We start from the raw sequence: 20,241 nt of genomic DNA, 5'->3' as shown, positions 1-20,241 counted from the left end.
AATAAGCCACAGAAATCATAGATTTGTAGTAATTTTTCAGTAACAGCCAATGAAACTTACATTACACGTGTGACTCAAGATTCGGTTCTTACACTAATTACAGAGGAGACAGTGAGTCAGAAAAGCCAAATGAGCTCCTCCAGATCAAAGAGGTTGTTTTCTGTTGCATAGGGAATAAAGTTCAGGAATTTCTAGTCTTCCAGGCTTACATTCAGGTGAAGGGTGCCCCTCTCTCTCAGTGAAAAAAAATAATTCAGTAAAGCACATTTTCTTCATAGAGAGCTCTATTCTCTGAAAGGAGCTGTAAGATTAGGATTCCTGCAGAATGAGGGTTTTCTAAAATTTTGCTGAGAATTATTAAAGGATAAAAGGAAGAAAAGGTTCACAAGGAACCTCTTGCACCCCACAACTACACTGGTCCAATTGCCCCAAAAGATTTCTCAAATGAAGCAGTTTACTTCCAGTAATTCCCATAACGGGGAACACTGCCCTTTTCCTGTTCACTGATTAAGGTTCATAGCTCATGCTATGGCTGCTAAATAAACACAAGAGCTTCATAAGTCTGAGATGGTTTGTCGAGAGACGTATAAAAAACACACACATATTTATGCAATAAAATAACAACACATGGTGATTTTCAATAGGTGGAGAGTTGAAAGTCTGATTCTCATGGTGGAAGGCACCACAGCTGTGGCACATCGAAGTTATGCTCTAGGATGAAAGTCTCTCCATTATCTTCTCTCCTTCACCAGTCAATTTATCACCATCACACTTAAAAGCATTCCCTCACTGCCCTGGAATAACAGGTAGCACAACAACACCCATCACAGGGTAGTGCAGACAGAAAGAGACAGCCTGGAACAGTCACAGTGAAGTCTGCCAGAATTTGACATTAGACTCGTCATATCTGATGAGAAGGACCAAATTGAATAGGATTTTATGAAGGTATTTTAAGGGAGAAAGAATCATACAAAAATGCCTGCTGTGGCTGGAAATTGTTGGGGAACAGGAATAAATTACTGTTGACACAAAGTCATTTCACATTCTTTGACTCAATAAAAATGAACTTCAAACAAAGACTGGGTCAGGAGGGGTGGTGAACAGAAGGAAGTAAGAAAATATTGCGCTGCTCCCAAGAGGAGATGAAATAAAAATTTTCTATGTGCATGTCACAGCACGGCTATGAATCCTAGACTGTCTTAGAGGAAGATCTTCAGAAACTTCGTCATGTATAAACAACAACCAATTAGCTCAGTGGGTCTGGTTCCTCTGAATTACTAAAAGTTCCACTTAACTTCCCTTGCAGTTTGTAGTAAAGATGTTACTCTGTTTTTCACCTGAAAATTACCATTAGACTGTAATATCAGACACGTTAGACAAAAATAAAATAAAATAAAATCAGCATAACATATAGGCAAATCCAAATGTTTTTTACTGCATGTAGTTCATTAGAATGTAATATTTGAAAATGGTCCTACTAAAGGATCACTTTTTCAAAAATACTCCAACACACTCAGTGCTTTGCCACGAACAGCTGGAATTCCACAGGTGTTTAAACTTTACAGCCTATTTTTGCTAATAGAAATTGAACACACACTGTCAAAGATTTTACCAGCTTTTAAATGGAAAACTCAACACTGTACTTTCAAAGACCATTTTAAGGCTATGAATGCAAGGTTAGGAGCTGCTGCCATAAAACCTTAAAAAAATGACGACATAGGAGGAGATTAAGAAATTGAGGGTGGCACTAGACTGGAGAGGAACTGATCCTGAAACCTGCCCATAGCTCACAATACAGCACAACTTCACTCAGTATTCTTGAGCTGGAGATATCATCTGAGCCAAAATATCTGTGCCAATTCATCCTTGGTTTATACCATGTCACCATCGTTTAGGGGGAGGCTGTTTCTGTCTTGTGGACATCACCAGCATCAAAACACTGTATCACTTAGAAGCAGTCAGTCCAGTAAAAGGACTTAGCAAGCACCTATAGCCACCCCCCCCCACAACAGCTCTGCAATTTCAGCAAATCTTTTAATTATAGATAGAACTCTTTCTTTTTCTAGTCAAACTGAAGACATCTTTAATTATATCATTTTGGCATTTCAAACTCCTTAATACTAGAAGCAAATCCTAACTTTTTATGCGTTAAAACTGTCTGTAGCATCATACTATGGATGTTACAATCTCAATGATAAAACCATCTACACTCAACTCCTGTTAACGTTCCAAGTTTATATGGACTTCCGCTAAGTACCAGAAACTTAAAAATATATTTTTTGCAATACTTTGGTTTTAACTTGTTTTTTTTTTTTCTTTTTTTTTTTTTTCTCCAACGCTGTCTTGTTTTATAACAACCTGCACCAAATGAGGAAATAAAGTAGAATTCAAAAGTATTTTGAATACACATTGGCTTAAATTACAAAAAGCAATGTAATAAAATCTATCAATTAATGTAATTAGGAACATTTAATTTATTTTTATTTTTATTTTTATTTATTGTGTGTGAATATTCCCTAGAGAAATATGCTGTGACTCTACTGGCACTATCTGGAGTGAATAAGTAACTCCAAGTCAGTGACTTAAAGACCGCTTTTATCTTACAAAGTTTCTGGAAGCCTTAGCCTAAGTCATCATTTTTGCTACAGTCATTTCCTTACACGACCATGTAGCATCTTCAGGTCACATAGCAGGTAGCATTCTGCTCCTCTCCAGGATTTAGACGCATTCAGAAAAAACATACTTAACCCAGATACAAAAATTCCACACAACCTGGAGTGCACACAAAAGCTGTATAGAGCAGAGGATGCTGACTGCCAGTGACAAGGCCATGGAGACAACAGTACCATAGCATGTCTTGGGTTGCAAGGGACCTTAGACATCACCTAGTTCCAACCCCCTGCTGCAAGCAGGGTAGCTAATATACTCCTTATAATATTAAGCAAACCAGTGTGCTGTATCTTTGATAATGGATACCGAGTTGCAGTACTATCATAGCAGACAATTACCCTGCAGTTAACAGTAATTTATTTATATTGCTATTTTATACAAAAAAGATTAAATTATCAATGTTTGTTGCTGCCTTAGAAAAGCATCTTCAGCCATCCAAAAGCTGGAGTATGAAGCCAGGAGATTCCCCGTTGTTGATATTCATCCACCATCCAGAGGAAGCAGCAACAAGATATAGAAGTCTTGATGCGGCTGTGCCAAAGCAAATCCAATGCCATTTTGCCCAAGGCAAGATGGTGGGACTTAAAGCAGATCACAGGCTTGAGACTCTTTTTCTTGGTGTATAAAATGAATCCAATAAAGCCTCCAGCAGAACTCTAGTCTTTAAAGTTATGCTTTGTTAGAAAACAAAAATAATAAAGTAGAAAGAAATTGTTCTTCAACAAGCAAAAACTCAGTGCTGCTGAAGAAGACTTTAAATGAATATGTTGGCAACAAACTTCTTTTTGCTTACTGTGCCCCTTGGCAGGATGATATTTTCCTCTCCTTTCTACTTGACAAGCTTTCAGGCTCACTTTGGGTTGAATGAACTGCATACGATGTTTCCTGGGTCCAGAGGAAAGTTGCCTTTTTTTTCCTCTAAAAGATTTGACAGTAGGTTTACTCCTGTTTGCAAACACTTCCCCTCCCCTTCTCCACTATCTCCCAGACACGCTGTTCTTTCGCTGCAGACCCTGTCTGTCACTGCTGCCCTGGAGAAAGCAAATGCTTTCCCAGATGCTGACAGCACCCAGCAGAGGTGCAGTCTTTCTTCCCCTCAGAAACTCTGGCTGGTCAGAGTATATGCAGGAGGTTGAAGCTGAAGGCAGTCTTTCTCTTGACTATTCAGCTGCCTCAATTTTAAGAAAAAAAAAAAAAAAAGTATACAATAGGTACTGTAACTGGTAAGCAAGCAGATCTCCATTGCTGTCAGAAACTTCCTGCACAACGTCTCCAACATCTGCCTCATAAATTATCACACTGAATTACAAATCTCAAATGAATTGTGATATTTTCATTCTCTTTAAAAACTGCTTCCCAGCTGATAGCAGTCCTGACTCAGTGTAATGCAATGATGAGGTCTTTGTTTTTCCCTTATTTTCACAGCACTGCTTTGCAACTACCTTGGGTAAACGCTGATGCGGAAGTCTTTAAATCTTCTCAGACTTTATACTAAGCAAATGCAGAATCACAACAAAGTCCAGACTTTTTTTTCCTGTGACCCAGACACCTGCAGACCTGCATGGGAAGAGGAAATTGATCCTTACAGGAATTTCTTGAAAGCCACGGAGTCTGTAAGCATTGCAGAGAAAAACTTTTCTATACTGAGTGCAGTCAGGTTCTCTCACCAGTATGCCTGCTGACTTACCTAGTTGTCTGACAACACCACTGCATAATTCAAAGAACATACACTAGGCTTCTCTGAATCACTGTATCAGATATCTGAGTGTAGGTGCTTAACAATGTTAATTGTCCAGATGATGTTGATGCTTTTACAGGTGTAGCTGCCTGATGAATGTGCATTCAGTCAAGCATGTTGCTCTGCCATCTTGAAATGTGATGCTAATACTTTGTATTAGCACCTGACCATCTATTCAGAATAGTCAGAAAAATTAAGGTTTGATATTCCAGAAACATGAAATCAATGTAAAATCCTGTCTGGACGCTATGGAGTGTTTGAAGATCATTACAGCTTACTCCTAGAGGTACATCAGACCCAGCCCACAAGTTAATCATACATACACCAAGTGGTTTCTTGAATGTCATGGAATGCTGAAATAATTAAATAGCTTTTAGTAACTGTTGGTTTGACATTCACTTACAGACCTGCATACCACACTCAGTGCTGGCCACTGTTAGTTAGGGACAAATTCAAGAGACTTCAGAGAAAAGTAACCCAAATAGGAATGGATACACTGACTGACAAGACAGATTAAAAGGGTGTTCTATGTACATATCTTGCCTAAAAGCTGTCTGGGAGTAGCAAAATGAACATGATAGAAATTACACATGCATGAGCACTATAATTAAATGTTGATGATGAAGAATAATTAGGGTTGCATGAAACCAGGTCACTTGAGGAATTTTAATGCAATTAAAGAAGGATAATAAAGCAGAATATCATAGAAAATGCTTTGATAATCACATATTGTAGTGGTAGAAGCCTCATTCCTACAAAAATTTAAAAACAGACCAGGTATATTTAACAGAAGACTAAGTATAATTAAAAGACAAGACAAAAGAAGCAAGTATAATTTAGTTCTCATATTTTGGCATAGCGTGATGTAATCTGGCGGCACAAGTCTGTACACAATTTATGAAAGAAATACTTTTTAATCAGAAAGTTAAATGTTCGCAATCAAACATCAGATCTAAGGTATTGCAGTTCCCCAAGATACTTCAATATTATTGTTTCCTTTTTTTTTTTTTTTTTTTCCAATTAAGCATTCTTTAAGTACACTACTTGAAGTGCCTTTTCCTTCATTTGACTAGCAGGCTAGATTAGCTATTCCAGCTGACCTCTGGAAAAAAGAAAATTAGAAGTAATGTGTTTACAGGGCAGTCTACTTGAATTCAATTTCCCTTGCTCCACGCTGAAAGAAGACAACAGCATTTCCTCTGATGTTCAAGAAAGTTTTGGAGGACATTTGGCTTTCAGAAAAGAGAGTGCACTTTGTATGTTTTAAGGAACAGGAACTAGATTTCTTCTTACTGAAATCTGAAATAAAGACAATTTACACTCCAAGATTAATACCTTAAATCTAATTAAATTTTCATCTTACAATGGAAGATGAGTTACTCTATTACACAGGATTCTTTGGTGTCACAAAATTAACAAGATTCACAGTCCCCTGAAAAAGACTTTCACTTGTGTTAAAAAATTACTTTTGACAGATGATTCACAAGGAAGGAAATTAGAAGCCATCATACAAAGCCATGACTTTGCAGCTAGCAAGAAGAACAAGACATACCAGCTTCCCTAAGAGCTATAGAAGCCTGATTAAAATTATTCATGATATAATAAGCCGTAACTACAGATCTGAGAGCAATCACAATTGTCAACACTTATTCCAGATAGAATGAATAGTAGAGTCTGAAGGCTTCCTTATTTTGCTTTCCCTTACATCACTGTTTTGGGCTATAAGAGTCCGGTGAGACACAAGATTTATTCATAGATCAAAGATCTTCCTATGGAATGGGATGAGCAATGTTAAGATGGGCTACCTCATCTTTCTGCGTAAGAAAGTACTCTGGGCTACAGCGTGGATCTGGATCTGTATGTACATTGTAATGCCATGATGTACTTTAACATGAAAACAGTTCATATTGTATTCTCTACTTCTCATTTACTCAAGGTAAAAGTCTTTTCCATATAAATTAACATTGCGTTATGTCAAGAGGAAGTAGTGTTTCCATGGCAATCCTACCGTTCCCTGTCTTATATAATCAAATAATCCATTGCTCCATGGATTAATGCAACTATGGCAGCCTCAAAGATAGGGGCAATTCAGGTACCTACCCAAAGAATTAGAATTACTGACAGTCTTCACAGTGGAAGAGGAAAAAAGTCCTAGATGTGCAATATTTAGAAACCTCTAAAATGTCCACTTTTCCAGATAAGTTAGCAAAAAGAGCAGAGATTTTATTTCTGACAAGTCATTACCTCTATGCGGGGGTAAGTAAGCAAATCCATTATTTCTCTGTTTAACCAGCAGGATATAAAAATAAAAATCCGACATGCAAGAGAAACAGTAATGACAGAACTCTGTGATAAAAGAGGTCTAGAGTTCTACAAGATTCTACTTGTGAGAACATAAAGCACTGCTGATTAATTGGAGGCATGACAAATAAAGTTCAGGTAAATTAGAAGTTTTGCTCTGCTGGCACCCTGTGTGATATTTAAACACGCAGAAGTCATCTTCTATGTTGATAACAGTTTTGTTACAACAAAAAGTCCTAAACTTAAGAGGTCATGAAACATTTTGAAAATGTCACAGATATTCATTTAGAGGAGATCAAACAGAAGTATGCGTTACTAATCTCAGTTTTTTAAAAAATACATTTACATGCAGTTTTGTTTTACATACAACCTAGAAAAAAAAAAAAACCCAAAAATAAAAAAACACAACTGGAAGGCAGCCTACAGTTTGGAATATAAAACTGAAATTAGTCCAAAGCACTAGCTACGTTTTTCAAAGGTTTCTAGGTTTCTAAGCAAACAAGGACCCATTTGCATGACAGAACTTGTTCTGTGCTATATTGATTGTGCAAATCTTGTTCTGTACTGTAACGACAGAATTTAGCCGTGTTGAAAATTCCTTAGAACTCCAGGGCTCGATAGCTATTTAAACACTGCATGTCTAAGTGGCCGATCGCCACAGCAGAACCATGAAACAAAAACTTTCCTTCCCAGTCTGAACAATAGATTTAAGCAAAATAAGAACATCTTTCCTGTTATCAGACCAAGTATGGGTGTTATCTAGTCACTGCAACTTTACACCATTTCACTTAATCACTGTGATTTTTTAGCAGGCATTTATTAATATTTCAACCAAAAAAAACCTCACAAGTGACAAATCTCAAGCCAACATTTTCCAAAAGAAAATCTGTAAAAAAACTCACCTGCTGTAAACGTAACAACCCATATGATTGATTTCTTTGTCTAGTTTATACCGCCGAAAGTCCTCCCAAGCATCTTTAATGGCTGTCATGGCTATTATAACACAAATAGGGATCAAAGAAACTTCTGGTTGGAAAGCATTCACCACTGGCACAAAATTCAGCAGCGCAATGACCACAAAATAAACATTGGCAAAGCGGTGAAGCTGCTCATAGATGTTTTTAGGGACGAAAGTCAAGATGCTGTATTTCGTGGTCTTAATTTTATTGGAGCCATAGTATCTGTTTGGATTTTCTTTCCAGTTTGTACTTCCAAAAGACAAATTGGACTTGATCACTCGCTTATTTTCATTTTTCTTTCTTCTTTTCTTTAATTTTCCTCTCTTCTCCAGCACTTCATTTTGGGTTTCGCTGTCTGAAGCAACGCATCGACAGCAGGTTTCCTTGAAAAAATGTTTTTTCCATACCATCTTAGAGAAGCAGCCTGGAAAACTTCTCCTTGACATCTTGCTGTCCTCTCAAAAAGTAGCCTCAAGTCATAGGCTAATGAAGTTAGAAGAGTTCAATAACCAAGTCCAAAGTGGTGGAGGGAATACTCAAGCTGTCAGAGCACAGGGCTGCTTCTCACCGACTCCGGCATCCACCTGCCCTGAAACAGGTATCTTCCTGACCCAGCTGCTCTGGGTCCTAAAGCTTGCTGGGAAGGCTGCACGTCACACATGAGAAAAACATCCTGAATGTTTTGTTATTCCTGTTACCGCATGCCTGGAGGCCCCAGAGTATTTCCCTGGAATCATGCGTCTGCTCAGATGAAGTACCTTTGTTTTAACACTGCACAGACAAAACTAAGGACATACATGCAGTTTTCACCATTCACCCCAAGTTTTCTGAATCGTTTTATCAGCCTGTTTGCAGCCAGGAAGTTCAAAGGTAAAGGGCAGAGCTCTGCGTACAGAAGTCAACAGATTACTGTAAACCTTTGTACAGAAATATTCATCTTTTCCAACCTCCTCTATTTACTATTTGCTTTCATGCCCATAACTTCATTTATTAAAACAAACAAGCAAGCATCCTGTCCCACCCTACTCTCTAATATGAGCAAAAATTTCTAGTAGAAAGAATTATACATATACATAGGCAATTTAAGGGCAGTTTACCCAGCTTGCCCCACAGCCTGTTGCTCCTCCCCCGTTAGACTGGCCTCAGGACTCACATTTCCTTTTCTCACCCAGACCTTTCTCACCCTTTTCTCCTTGCAGACTCTCATTTCTTTCAGTCTGTTGGACCTTGTGCCCTTGCCACATAAGTAATCAGCACAGATGAGAGTTAAATTGCAAGAAAGCCTCATGGTAATTTTTCCTCTATGGCTTGGGCATAAGGAGGTGTTTAAAAAAATGGAAGAAGCACAAGTATTTAAACATCTTTTAAAGCAAAGCTCCTATTGTGTTATGTAGAGACAAGTGATGTAGTCTCAAATCAAATTAGTACCTGGACAAGAAACTCTGATGAAATTGAAATGTTGCAACAAGAATTGCACTTGAAAATATTTCTTCCTTCTGAGTCAGTACTGAGCAAACAACACAGCTTACTGCAAGTGGGTGTTGTACCACTTCCAGAGTGAAAATGTCTTGTTTTGATCACCTATGCTAACTGGAAATGCTATAAAATTTGTTCAGTTCCTGGTTATGCTTCATCTTGAATGCATAAATGCAGCTGATCATTAATTTTTTGTTTTAATGGTTTTATCAGGAAATTTCTGAAAGATGTTGTTCCAATATGTGAAAAAAGGCTAATGATCTTTTCCAGACTTCCTCAGAACCTTCTGCTACTAGGAGAAGATACAGTGTGTTGGTAAAATGGTTTGAAAACGTGGAATGAAAACTGATGTATCAGCACACAGATTTGTGATAGAAAACAAAACTTCTCAGGATAACTCCGACTCTGAGTGAGATAAATGAAGCATGTTCTGAAGGTGTTTATAACAGCTCTTCCAAACTTCCTATACTCCAAAAGGTCAGGAAGGGAATTGTTGCAAAATCAAAATGAGCAGCTTCCACCATACCAAACACAAGGAGAATAATTGGTTTGGTCTACTTACTTGTCATATACCCTGCTTTTAGAAGAGTTTATCTTCTTATCAAATTGGTATTTTTTATAGTCTTCAATAGCATCCTTACTCATACTGGCAAGCAGCACCACGATCAGAGGAATCATAGTAATCTCCCTGTGGAAAACTTCCATTTGTGGGAACCAGTTTAGAACCACCAGGAAGAGGAAATAAAGATTAGCTAGCCTGTAAAGAAAGATACAAAAATGAATTAAAGGTGTAATTTCCTGATGAAAATCCCCCATCTCATGTCATAAGCATTAATCATTCCACATCTCTAACCTCATCCTTTCTCAAAATAATCAATTATTTAACTGATTTGCTTATTTTTTCTTTAGAAAAGCTTGTGAGATATATTGTCATAACATTATAGCTACCTTAGTTTTCCACGTATTACAAGTGTGTATATATATATATATATATATACACACACATATATAATCTCTAGGAGGTGAACATTCTCTAATGATCCCCCACAAACTCAGTTTTGAAAATAATCATAGATTCTAACAAAAGGCAAACAAAAAAAATTATCCCCCCTCCCCCCCTCCCAAAATAAAACTCAAACCACACCGAACAACAAAACAACAACCCCCGCAAAAAAACCTCACAAAAAATAAACCAATGCAGCAGGATGAGTATAGAAAACACATGTTCATAATTCACATCAGGATTCACTCAAGGACCCATGAAAAATTCCATCTGTGGAAAGTGGAAGATCAAATTATGAAGGTATAAATCTAAGCTAACAGAAATTTCAATTCTAGAGATGGATATGGAACTTGATATCTTATCTTGATATGCAACCTGAAATTTTTACAAGGAAAGCTGCTCCAGTACTGAATGTGGCCACAACATGGGTTAGGACACCTACTATTTGTTTGCTTTAAGCCTCCACTTCAGTATGAATTAAGTGACATGTGTTTACAAAGAGCATTCACCTAAAATTTGAAGACATGGTAGCTACAAAAGCGGCCCTTCTCTATCACCCCCAAATATCACTGCTTCAGAAAGAGTTCTTATCATCATTTGATGATTATTATTTTTACCTGTGAAACTGCTTAAAAAGATTTTTGGGCAAAAAAGTAAGCCATGTGTATTTTGTAGTTTGTATCCTGTTTCCAGAATAAAATCTAGAAGCCTGGTCCCAGCCTCTCTGCTGCCTCCCATTGTTGGAAAACACAATCCTCCACTTGTTCAAGTTGAGTTTCAGTCTGTCTCTGACAGAAAACAGCAGAGGTGTTGATTCTGACACAGTCTGGGGGGCACTTTTGACTCCGAGTCGCTGCCAACGGTATGAAGCTGAGTCTACCGACAAAGCCATTCCCAGCAGGAACGTCAGGCTGAAAGACAAATGCACAAGAAGGACTGAAAGCCAATTCACTTCTGGTAGAAAATTCACTATGCATCTTGCTAGCAGAGGTTTAAAACAACAAACAATGCAACTGTTCAGTCCACTACACGTTCAGTCTTTGAACTCAGCACTTTCTACAGAGAATGCATGGAATAAGGGTTACAGCAAAACATTCGGTAATGAAAAATCCATTTCTATCTCCAGGCAATAGAAAGCCCATCTCCATTTTCTGTGTACTGTAACAGCAAACTAACATAGATAAAACCAGTTTAACAGATGTGAACAACAGCTTTTCCATGACAAAATCTGTACCATTTTCTTCAGTCATAAACTGCCACCAAATATATTCAGGCACTTTTCTTCAAGAGTTTCAGAATTTTTTACGATAGTTTTTCTTTTCACACTTAAAGAAAAGACAGACTCAGGTGTTGAATCTCAAATCTCAGATAGTAATGAACTGCAACATCAGTTTAATCTTGTATACATTCCTATAATAGTTTTCTAGAAGCTTCACAGAAAGCTCATTTAAATGGAAAATGCCAAGCAGCATTTTAAAAAAAAATCATTGGAGAGAGAAAAGAATTCAATCTCCTAATACTAATCCTGTTATCTCTGAACACTTGTTTTCTGACTTGTTCACACATGCAATTGCAATCGAATGGCCAGGACACTCAGGCTCCAGCAGTGTTCTATTACGCTCAGTAGAATCTCAACTTAGCAGCAGGAGCTTGGGGACCAGGAGTTGCCTTATAAAGTTGAAGCAGCAAATGTGAAAAAACAAAACAAAATGAAACAAGAAAATGCACTGGTTTGTGCAACTTTATAGTTCCTGTGAACAAAAATTGTGAACTGAACCCACCTCAACTGGCGGAAATAGAAGTTTTTTTAATTATTATTTAATTTTTAGACAGTGGTCACTTAGATTAATTCACTGGTTTAAACTTTTATTTAAGACCAACCTTGTTTGAAACAGATAAAAAAGATCTGTACATGCCTGTGCAACTCTAAATAGACCTATTTCAAACATACTGTACTTTGAAATGGTTTATAGCTTTATTACACGTTGGGTCTTTCTTTCCCCTCAGCTTTCAACTTCCTCTTCCAAAATGCCTTCTTTTACTGAATGCACTGTGATTTCCTTTGGAAAAACAAAAACAAAAAAAAAAGAAGAACAGAACGTAACCATATTAAAAAAGATGTATGCAATTTAGTCACAGGAGGGGGAAATGTAGACTACTGAATTGCACCAACACATTTAAAGTGTATTGTGGCAACTGCAAGCAACAAGTAGGGTTTGTGCACTTTTGCTTACTAGCTGCTCGGAAAAATCATTGAGAGTTCATGTCACACAGCAGTGCCCACGGGTCCTCTACAGTGAGAGCAGAAGGACTAATTTCTACCTATCAGATCTTCGTGGTACTGGCTTCACTGATAAAAATTTAAGTCCCAATTTATTCAATGAATGAGATTTAATGCTATGTTAACTTGACAAGGAACGTTAAAACTATGAATTTTTAGGAGATGAAAAAGGTGTAAATATCTGAACAAGCAAGCAAAAGAAGCTTTTAATAGGACCTGCTGTTACTGCACTGTGCACCACAGACTAGAATTACAGAATTATCCCTTAACTTTAGATGACTTCACTGTGTTTGCAATCACAGTATTCACCTGTGGAAAGATTAGCTACTGCAATGGTAAGCAGTTGTCATTGTGATAATGGGTTACTATGTACTTAGAAAGCAAAACATTCTATAAGTTTTATAAGTATGCTTGATCCGTGTAGGCCATATTCGTATAGGAGCATGAGGGCAGTCAGCACCAAGGCAGCTATCAGACTACAGGGTTTGCTGAAAGGGAATAAAAGCAGCATCCCCACAGGACTGAGGCCATAGATGAAGTGTAGCCAATGTGTTACAAGTCAGAGATGGTCTGCAGGAAAGAGAGAGAGAGAGAGTGATTTGGTGAAGTGTACCAAACTTAACCTCAGTTTGTGTTCAGTTTTGCCACTCTTTTCTGACCTCCAAGTGGAAGAAACGTGCAAAAAGTTAATGCAAGACAAAATATCTCAGTTTGGAGAAAAACATGCAACATAAATGATTAAACTATAACCTATTTGTAGTAAAGGTAAGAAGCAGACATCCAGTTATATTCAGGTTTGAGATGAAAAATGTGTATCCGGTGTTAGCACAGGTTAGACACAGCAGTCACATTATTTCACAAGCCTGCATCAGACTTCCTGAAACATGGGAAACAATAAGCAAAGCATGAAAACCTTGATGCATCTTCCATCAGACAATGGAAGGATGTAAGTCTAAGCAAGTTTTCAGGATTTCTGATGCTTGATGAAAGACTTAAGTGAACGATTCCCTGTGAATAGAAACACTATCATTCACACTGTTGACAAAAAGGTGTTGGAAAAAAAAAAAAAAAAACAGAATTTCCTAACAAGAAGAGGAGGACTGACATCACACTCTCTCTACAGTACAGAGTGCAATTTCACAACAATTATCAGGTAATTCAAAGGAACAACGTCACTAAAAATTTTTTTCCTTGCTTTTTGCACATAGATTAAAACATCCAACTTCTATTAATTAAAAAGAATGTTCCATTGTACTCATGGAAAATGAATATATTTTGTCTAACAGTTTTGTAACAGTACTCTGAAAAATATACTGTTTGAGATATTGACTACTACTGCTACTTATCATTTCAGTATAAGAAAGAGGATTTAGCACATGCTTTAAGCACAACAGCAATGTATTTATTGCAATAAGCAGACAATTATATCTCATACAGCCTACAGTCACCGTTCATGTTTTGAAAGGCTCATTTATTTTATTCTTGCTCCATTTCATCAGTGAATGAAACTGTCACCATTGCTAAGGCTAGTGCTGTGTTTCTGCCCTGAACAAATTCTGCAAAGTCAGAGCGCTCACAATTTATCCTGCCTTGTGGTAAGCTTACACAGACAGCACTCAATCGTATCCAGAACATAAGATATTCAGGGGATCAGGATGTGTTTTTGAAGCTAGAGGTAAACAGTATGATTCTCTTTTCCTTTTATTGGGAGAAACGAAGAGCTGAAACTTCTACTGGGCAGATAGTTAAAGAAATGCTGCTGAGTCCTTTCTAAGGGTGGAGTTCAACTTACTCAAATGATTTATTGTATCAGAAATACATCAGCATATGACTTATCTGTATCAATCTTGCTCAGACAGGCCTATGTTTACTTCTTAAAAAATATTATTCCACAGAAGAAATTTGCAAGAACTCTTGTAGAAGAGGTGAACTTTCCCATTAAGAGCTATTTCAGACAAAGATCAAACCAGAAGGAAAACAGTAGTCCTACGTCAAGCACATAGCTGGCCAAATTTGGCATTTTTCCTCTATGTGCCTCAAGCTTGTCTTCTACTTCAAAGTGTTGAAAATGTAAGCCATCAAAGGCATTTGGGAGATATTTCCCTTTACTAGAATTGAGGTGCTAGAGTCCACTGATGGCACATGTTTTCCTCTTGCATCTTTTTGGTAACAGTGGTAAAACTGCTCCTTAATTCCTACATTACTAATGTCCTCCCTGTTATTGTTCAATCTCATTCAACATGAAAGGAAGCTTCTATAGGACAAAAGCAGACCGCAATAGAAAACCACGACAATCTTTTAGCTAGGGTGGATGAGCTGGCACACACTTTACTAGTATTTGTTTACTAGCATTTGTCCTGTCTGAAGATTTTTGCATTAAAAAAAGGTAACAATGACTGTAGGAGAAAGCTCATCAGAAAGTCAGTTAAAAGAACAACTTTTTGTCTTTTGAAGTTACCTCATTCCTGCGAAGTAACAAGCTTGACTGTAAATGTCTGTGTCCAAGACTTTTGGAGGCAGGAATTCTGTCCTTCCTGTAGATGCACAGGAAACTTTTACGTAATCATGACTCATTTGCTGTTTACTAAAGATGACTGACCCACATTTAAAAAATAATTCCTTCTCATAGGCAACTTGAAGAGCTAACTGGTTTTCAAAGTTTTCTTGGATATTTCAGAAAAGTTTACTTTAGGGCAATATTTCAAACAGAATGGAGATCAGTTCCGAAAAAGAACTGTGGAAAAAAAAAAAGTGCAAAGGCAGCACCTCCATGCAGATGTGGGCATTATAGAGAACTCCATTTAAAACATATCCTTCCAACTTTTCACCTGATATTTTCATTTCTACATTTCCCGTATGGCATGGAAGGCATTAAATAATAGAAATCCCTTCTGATACTTAGCTCCCTTATTGCAAAACTTTTATTGTATTTCCTAATTAAATGCAGCAGCAATTTGTATTCTTGATGCCCTATATGGACAATGTGGTATTCACAACTAAAAAAAACAAGAGCCATTTTGGGAAGGTTCTGGCTGTGGAGACAAACGTTAGTAAGTGAGTGGAATGTTACAGAAACCTCAGTCACAAAGTTATTTATCTGCTTTGCAATTATCTGCTAGGGAGCTCTATCACTTTTTGGTGATACTGGATAGAAATTCCAGCTTGGTCATGTTGGCTGTTAAAAATAATGGAAAAGGGAAAGGAGGCTGAGAAGAATAAGGAAGGCAATTACACTGATTAGCAGGATATAGACTGCAACCTCAAATCATGCGGTAGCATTTTATATTAGAGCAATAATGCTTGCAGTATGAAAGAAAGCTGCTAGAAAATGAAAAGAAAGGAGCCCTGAAGGACTGTTTCACTCAAGTAACACTGGTCACTGCAGACTGCTGTCTTTCAACTGGCAAGATAAATGTATTATGGATTAACAGTTACATAATGTTTTTGAGTGCAAGTTTGAGTGGGATAAACAGAAAAGAACTTTTCATAATTTTAATGCGTCATTAAACCACAGGGCCTCACTATTCTATTATTATATTAGATTGACACATTTTTCATGTCTCAACAGGATTCTCTTTCCGTGGGGAAGAAATCCAGAGATCTTGCAATAATAGGTTAATCATAAGACTCTTTCCCCAGGACAGACTGGATGGTACTGCCTGCTGCTGAACTTCCTTTCAGCTGGAGGAGTGCAGAGACATGTACAGGCAGTGCAACCTTCCACAGGGCTGCAGCTGTGCTATTAAGACTGCTTTCAAAACAGATGTGCACTCAGCATATGCTGACATACAAGACACACAGACAAGGATGATTATCGGATGTTATTCCACAGGGAAGATGTCACCTTGCAAATAGCAATGCTGGATGAAGTGTTCTGCATCATTCTGAGAATAAGGAGTTTGCTTTACTCCCCCTATTGCATGCTCCCTTAAATGAAGGGAGCGACAAAGAATCTGGCTACATGCAATGAGTATCACTGCTGCCAGCGTATCCAGAACTACTCTTACTACTTTCAGGCCCACTGCATTTTTTATTAATGTAGTCAGAGATAGATTCTGCAACATTACCATCTTCCAACACTGTAATTAATTTTACTCTGCTCACTCCCAATTTCAGCTTGGGAAATACTGGGAAGAGATACCTGCATAGAGCTTTGTGAAGGTCACTAATGGCAAGATCTGACTTCAAGACTGAAGATTGACTGGAGAGATTGTCTGAAAGAGCAGACAGATCTTTGTTTTCATGACTTCAAATGAGAAATTCTTGAAGTTCCTTACAATTTGGTGCACAGGACATGGACAGTGAATGCCATTATATCTCCCAGAAGTGTTTTAGGTGGCCATGGTGATGATGAGTTGATGATTGGACTTGGTGACATTGGAGGCTTTTTCAATCTTACCATTCTATGATTCTATCTTTTCAAAGCAAATACAAGAGACATAAAACTATAGGTTTCAGTCCAGTGCTGAAGTGAAAGTGGTTATTACAAGAAATAATTAGAACTAAATATCTTGACATCTGAAGATGGTATTTTAAATACAAAAGTTTTCTGAAATCAGAAAACATCTTCTATTTATTCCTCTGACGCAGGACTTCTGAAAAATCAGTCTAGGAACAAATCCACACTCACATTTCTTTTTAAATAATAGTAAAAAGAACTCCATATCACGAGTTCACTGCTCTTTGAAGTCAGTTTCCAAGTAAGATCTTACATACAGGCAAAAGTTGTTTTTTTTTTTTTTTTTTTTTTTTTTTTTTTTTGTTCATAGAAAAATGGCAATTCAGAAAGCATTTAAGAGCAAGGATATTAAGAGTTCTGGACCATCTTCCTTCCTGAGTTCTAGAAAGCTACTAATCCATTCTCTATTATGTGGATACCAGAAAAGAAAACCCAGGTAGGAAATGGTAAGATGCCCATGCTACACTGCCTCTTATTCATTTGACATATCTCCATCTCACTTTTTAGCAATCAGCATGTTCTACAGCTGAGGAGTCTGCCTTATTCATCTTAATATGCCTTAATATGCCTTGATATGATACCTGTAACTAGATAAAGCAGCAGCAACACGTGTCACCTGGGTTCTACAATTCTGATTTGCCCATGGCAATAAAGTTTTTCATTTTTAGGACTTAACGACATCAAACAATTCTTGACCCAGTTAATCATTTTCTTGTTGGGTCCATAGAAGTCATTCTAAAAGCAGGAGTGGAATAAGGGAACCAGCATTTCCACGTAGCCACATTAAGGCATCTGAAACATAAATAAAGTATGACTATAGAAACTTTGCTTGAGCAAAGTAACTTCCATAGCACACAGAACCCAGGAAGAGCCAGCAGGGCGTTTTCCACCCAGGAGGAAAAGAAAGTAAACTGTACCTAAAATGGACAACAGACTTGCACACCATATCTAGGTGGCCAGTCAAGGTTAGGAGGGTGAGGTGAGGCAAATTATAGACCCACTGCCCTGGAAGCTCATTTGATCAGAAAAATCATTTGATGCAGATATCTACACCTATGGCTGCTGGGCTTGTTTTTCACATGGCTGTTTCTCTCTCTCTCTCTTTTTTTTTTTTTTCCCCCTGAATATATCACACAAGCAGCATTTTCATTGCACCAGGTTGGGGAAATTCTCTCTTCTGCTCTCAGCCAGCTACTCAGAAATCTTTTGAGTTTTCTATGTATTTCAATCCAGTTTCTGCTCCTATTGCTAGCACTTTGACTGGTTCTGCATACTACTTAATTAGAAGACTATGTATTTCAAACTTTTGGCAATAGCAGAATTTAGTTGCATTTTAGCCCAGAAATGAGGACACTGAAATTAGAGTGATTGTCTGAATAATAATTTTTTTTTTTGTTTGCTCCACTTAATATTCAAAATCAAAGTGAAGTGGCCTCTAAAAGACAATCTAATATTTATAGCGTATATGATTATAAAGCACTTCTGATCAAAATTATGTTGCAGATGTTCATGTGGGTGCTCAGCAATGCTGAAAAAGTCCAAAAGGAAGCAGCAAAATTGAAGATGAACTGGAAACTGACCAGAAGATCCTTTATATGTAAAAACCTTTTATGCAGCTCCGGTTTTGTCAGAATGTGCTGACTCTAATTTCAGTTCTCTAAATGTGAATACTGAACTAAAGTACCCCAAAGAGAACAGTTACTTATTTATACAAAATAGAAAGAAAAACCAGAAAGGCTAAAACAACAACCAGTGAAGTAGGGCACAGCTCCATATCAATCAAAGATCAAAGGAAAGCTTAATCAAGATCTAATCATGCAGTATTGTTGAAGGAATGTCCAGTTGCACCTGGATAACATTCTGGGATAGATTTGTTCTGCTTCATTCAGAAATTATGCTTTTTGGGCCTTTTTGATAGTGTGAAGTGAACTCAGCCTTGAAAGGTAATCCTGGCAGGAAGGTATCATGCCAGGAGCACCAGGAGAACTAAGAGGACCATGTCAGATGGCTGAGGGTGGTGATAGGTTGAGGGACAGGAAACTTATCTCCCCTTATTGCTCAAGCACAGGTTTCCTTGGTCTCAAAGCTGGTGCCAAATTTCAAAGCATAATTAAGTGCTTCTGAAGTGCTCCTTAGAAGAATTCCTTGTTTTTTTATAAAGCAGGAGTAAAAGTCCCTTCAAAACTCTTTCCTTTTTTCCTCCTGTTCTCTTTCATTCCCACTTAAAGTAGCTGATATGTATATTTTGCATTTAATTAAATCAGTATGGGATAATACAACAAAATCAGTTCTGTAAGACCACAGCAAACACTGTACAAAAATTAACTTCACAAGGTATTGCCCTTCAACTCTGTGTTAATAACATCTAGAAGACCAACACTGACAATGTGTCAAATTAAGGCTAATTTTGCTAATAAGGTATTTGACCATCTTGTTCCATCTACAGTTCTATTCTTCCATGATCTTTCCCTTTCCTCATCCTGTCAGATCACACTGATACAACATCAACTTTGGGGAACACCACCTTATTCCAAAGAAAACGAGTCAGTCCTGACAGGCAGCCAGCTGGGACAGCAGTGATGGGGAAAGCGTTGGAATTCAGCAGTAAATGCTGCTGCTTTTGGGTTGCATTTTTTTCTAAGTGCCTAAAACTAGTTGAGCTATTCTTTCTCTTTCCAAGGCAAGATATCAGGGAGCAATGGCCTGCAGATGATGCTCCATGGAGAGAAAGGGAAATTACATTTGTACTTTGAAACAGTGATTAAGCAATCTTGGGAAGCTTTACATTTTTCTCCTGCAGAAAAACACATACAGAAAACAAGAGAAAAGAACCCAGTTACTTCAGAAACGATGCATTTCCAGGATATCAGATGTACTGCAGTGAGGTAGGACAAGTAGAAAATCATAAGAACATATAAAATGAAAGTAAACTCTTGAAAAATTTCAGATAAAAAAAAAAAAAAAAAGTAATTCCATTTACTCAGGCTTCATATGGAGAAAATATTGATTTAAATATTGGCATAAGTAAGCAGAATTGGAACAGGCCACGTGAATAACCTGTGTGCTGTTCTGCAGTCAAGATTTTATAGATAAAAATTTTCTTTTTTAGAAAATTAGGCAAGGCAAACGCTTGTCAAGATAAATGGGCAGATGGGAAGCAGAAAGCTCTAATGCTCCGTGTGATGACTATTCTGGGTTTAACAGAGGCAATCATCCTGACTGAGCACCTCCTCACTCTGGAGTACAGATAATTCCTAGGCAGAATCTCTATGGTACACAGTTTAAACCCTCCCAGACTACATTCAAATTCTACAACTCTAGCAAAATTTAATACAGAGTCTGTATAAAAGAATG

The 20,241-nt window shown here is 37.5% G+C and overlaps 1 protein-coding gene across 2 annotated transcripts in view; it reads right to left on the bottom strand.

Annotated features, from left to right (window-relative positions):
* Positions 1-20,241, bottom strand: part of ATP10B (ATPase phospholipid transporting 10B (putative)) — a 62,601-nt gene that overhangs the window by 41,240 nt on the left and 1,120 nt on the right. The window contains exons 2-3 of one of the 2 annotated variants that reach the window (XM_048960925.1): positions 10,765-11,058; positions 9,707-9,901 (exon numbers count right to left, since the gene is read on the bottom strand). In XM_048960925.1, coding sequence (XP_048816882.1) covers positions 9,707-9,901; positions 10,765-11,039 — 470 coding nt within the window. In that variant the 5' untranslated portion in view covers positions 11,040-11,058. Of the gene's footprint in view, positions 1-7,611; positions 8,554-9,706; positions 9,902-10,764; positions 11,059-20,241 lie in introns of those variants that run through there. The other variant, XM_048960924.1, reaches the window with a different exon arrangement.

The sequence above is a fragment of the Lagopus muta genome, chromosome 14 (genome assembly GCF_023343835.1).
Source record: "Lagopus muta isolate bLagMut1 chromosome 14, bLagMut1 primary, whole genome shotgun sequence".
NCBI lineage: Eukaryota > Metazoa > Chordata > Aves > Galliformes > Phasianidae > Lagopus > Lagopus muta.
Note: the sequence above shows the minus strand (reverse complement) of the source record. Positions and strands in the feature narration are given on the sequence as shown.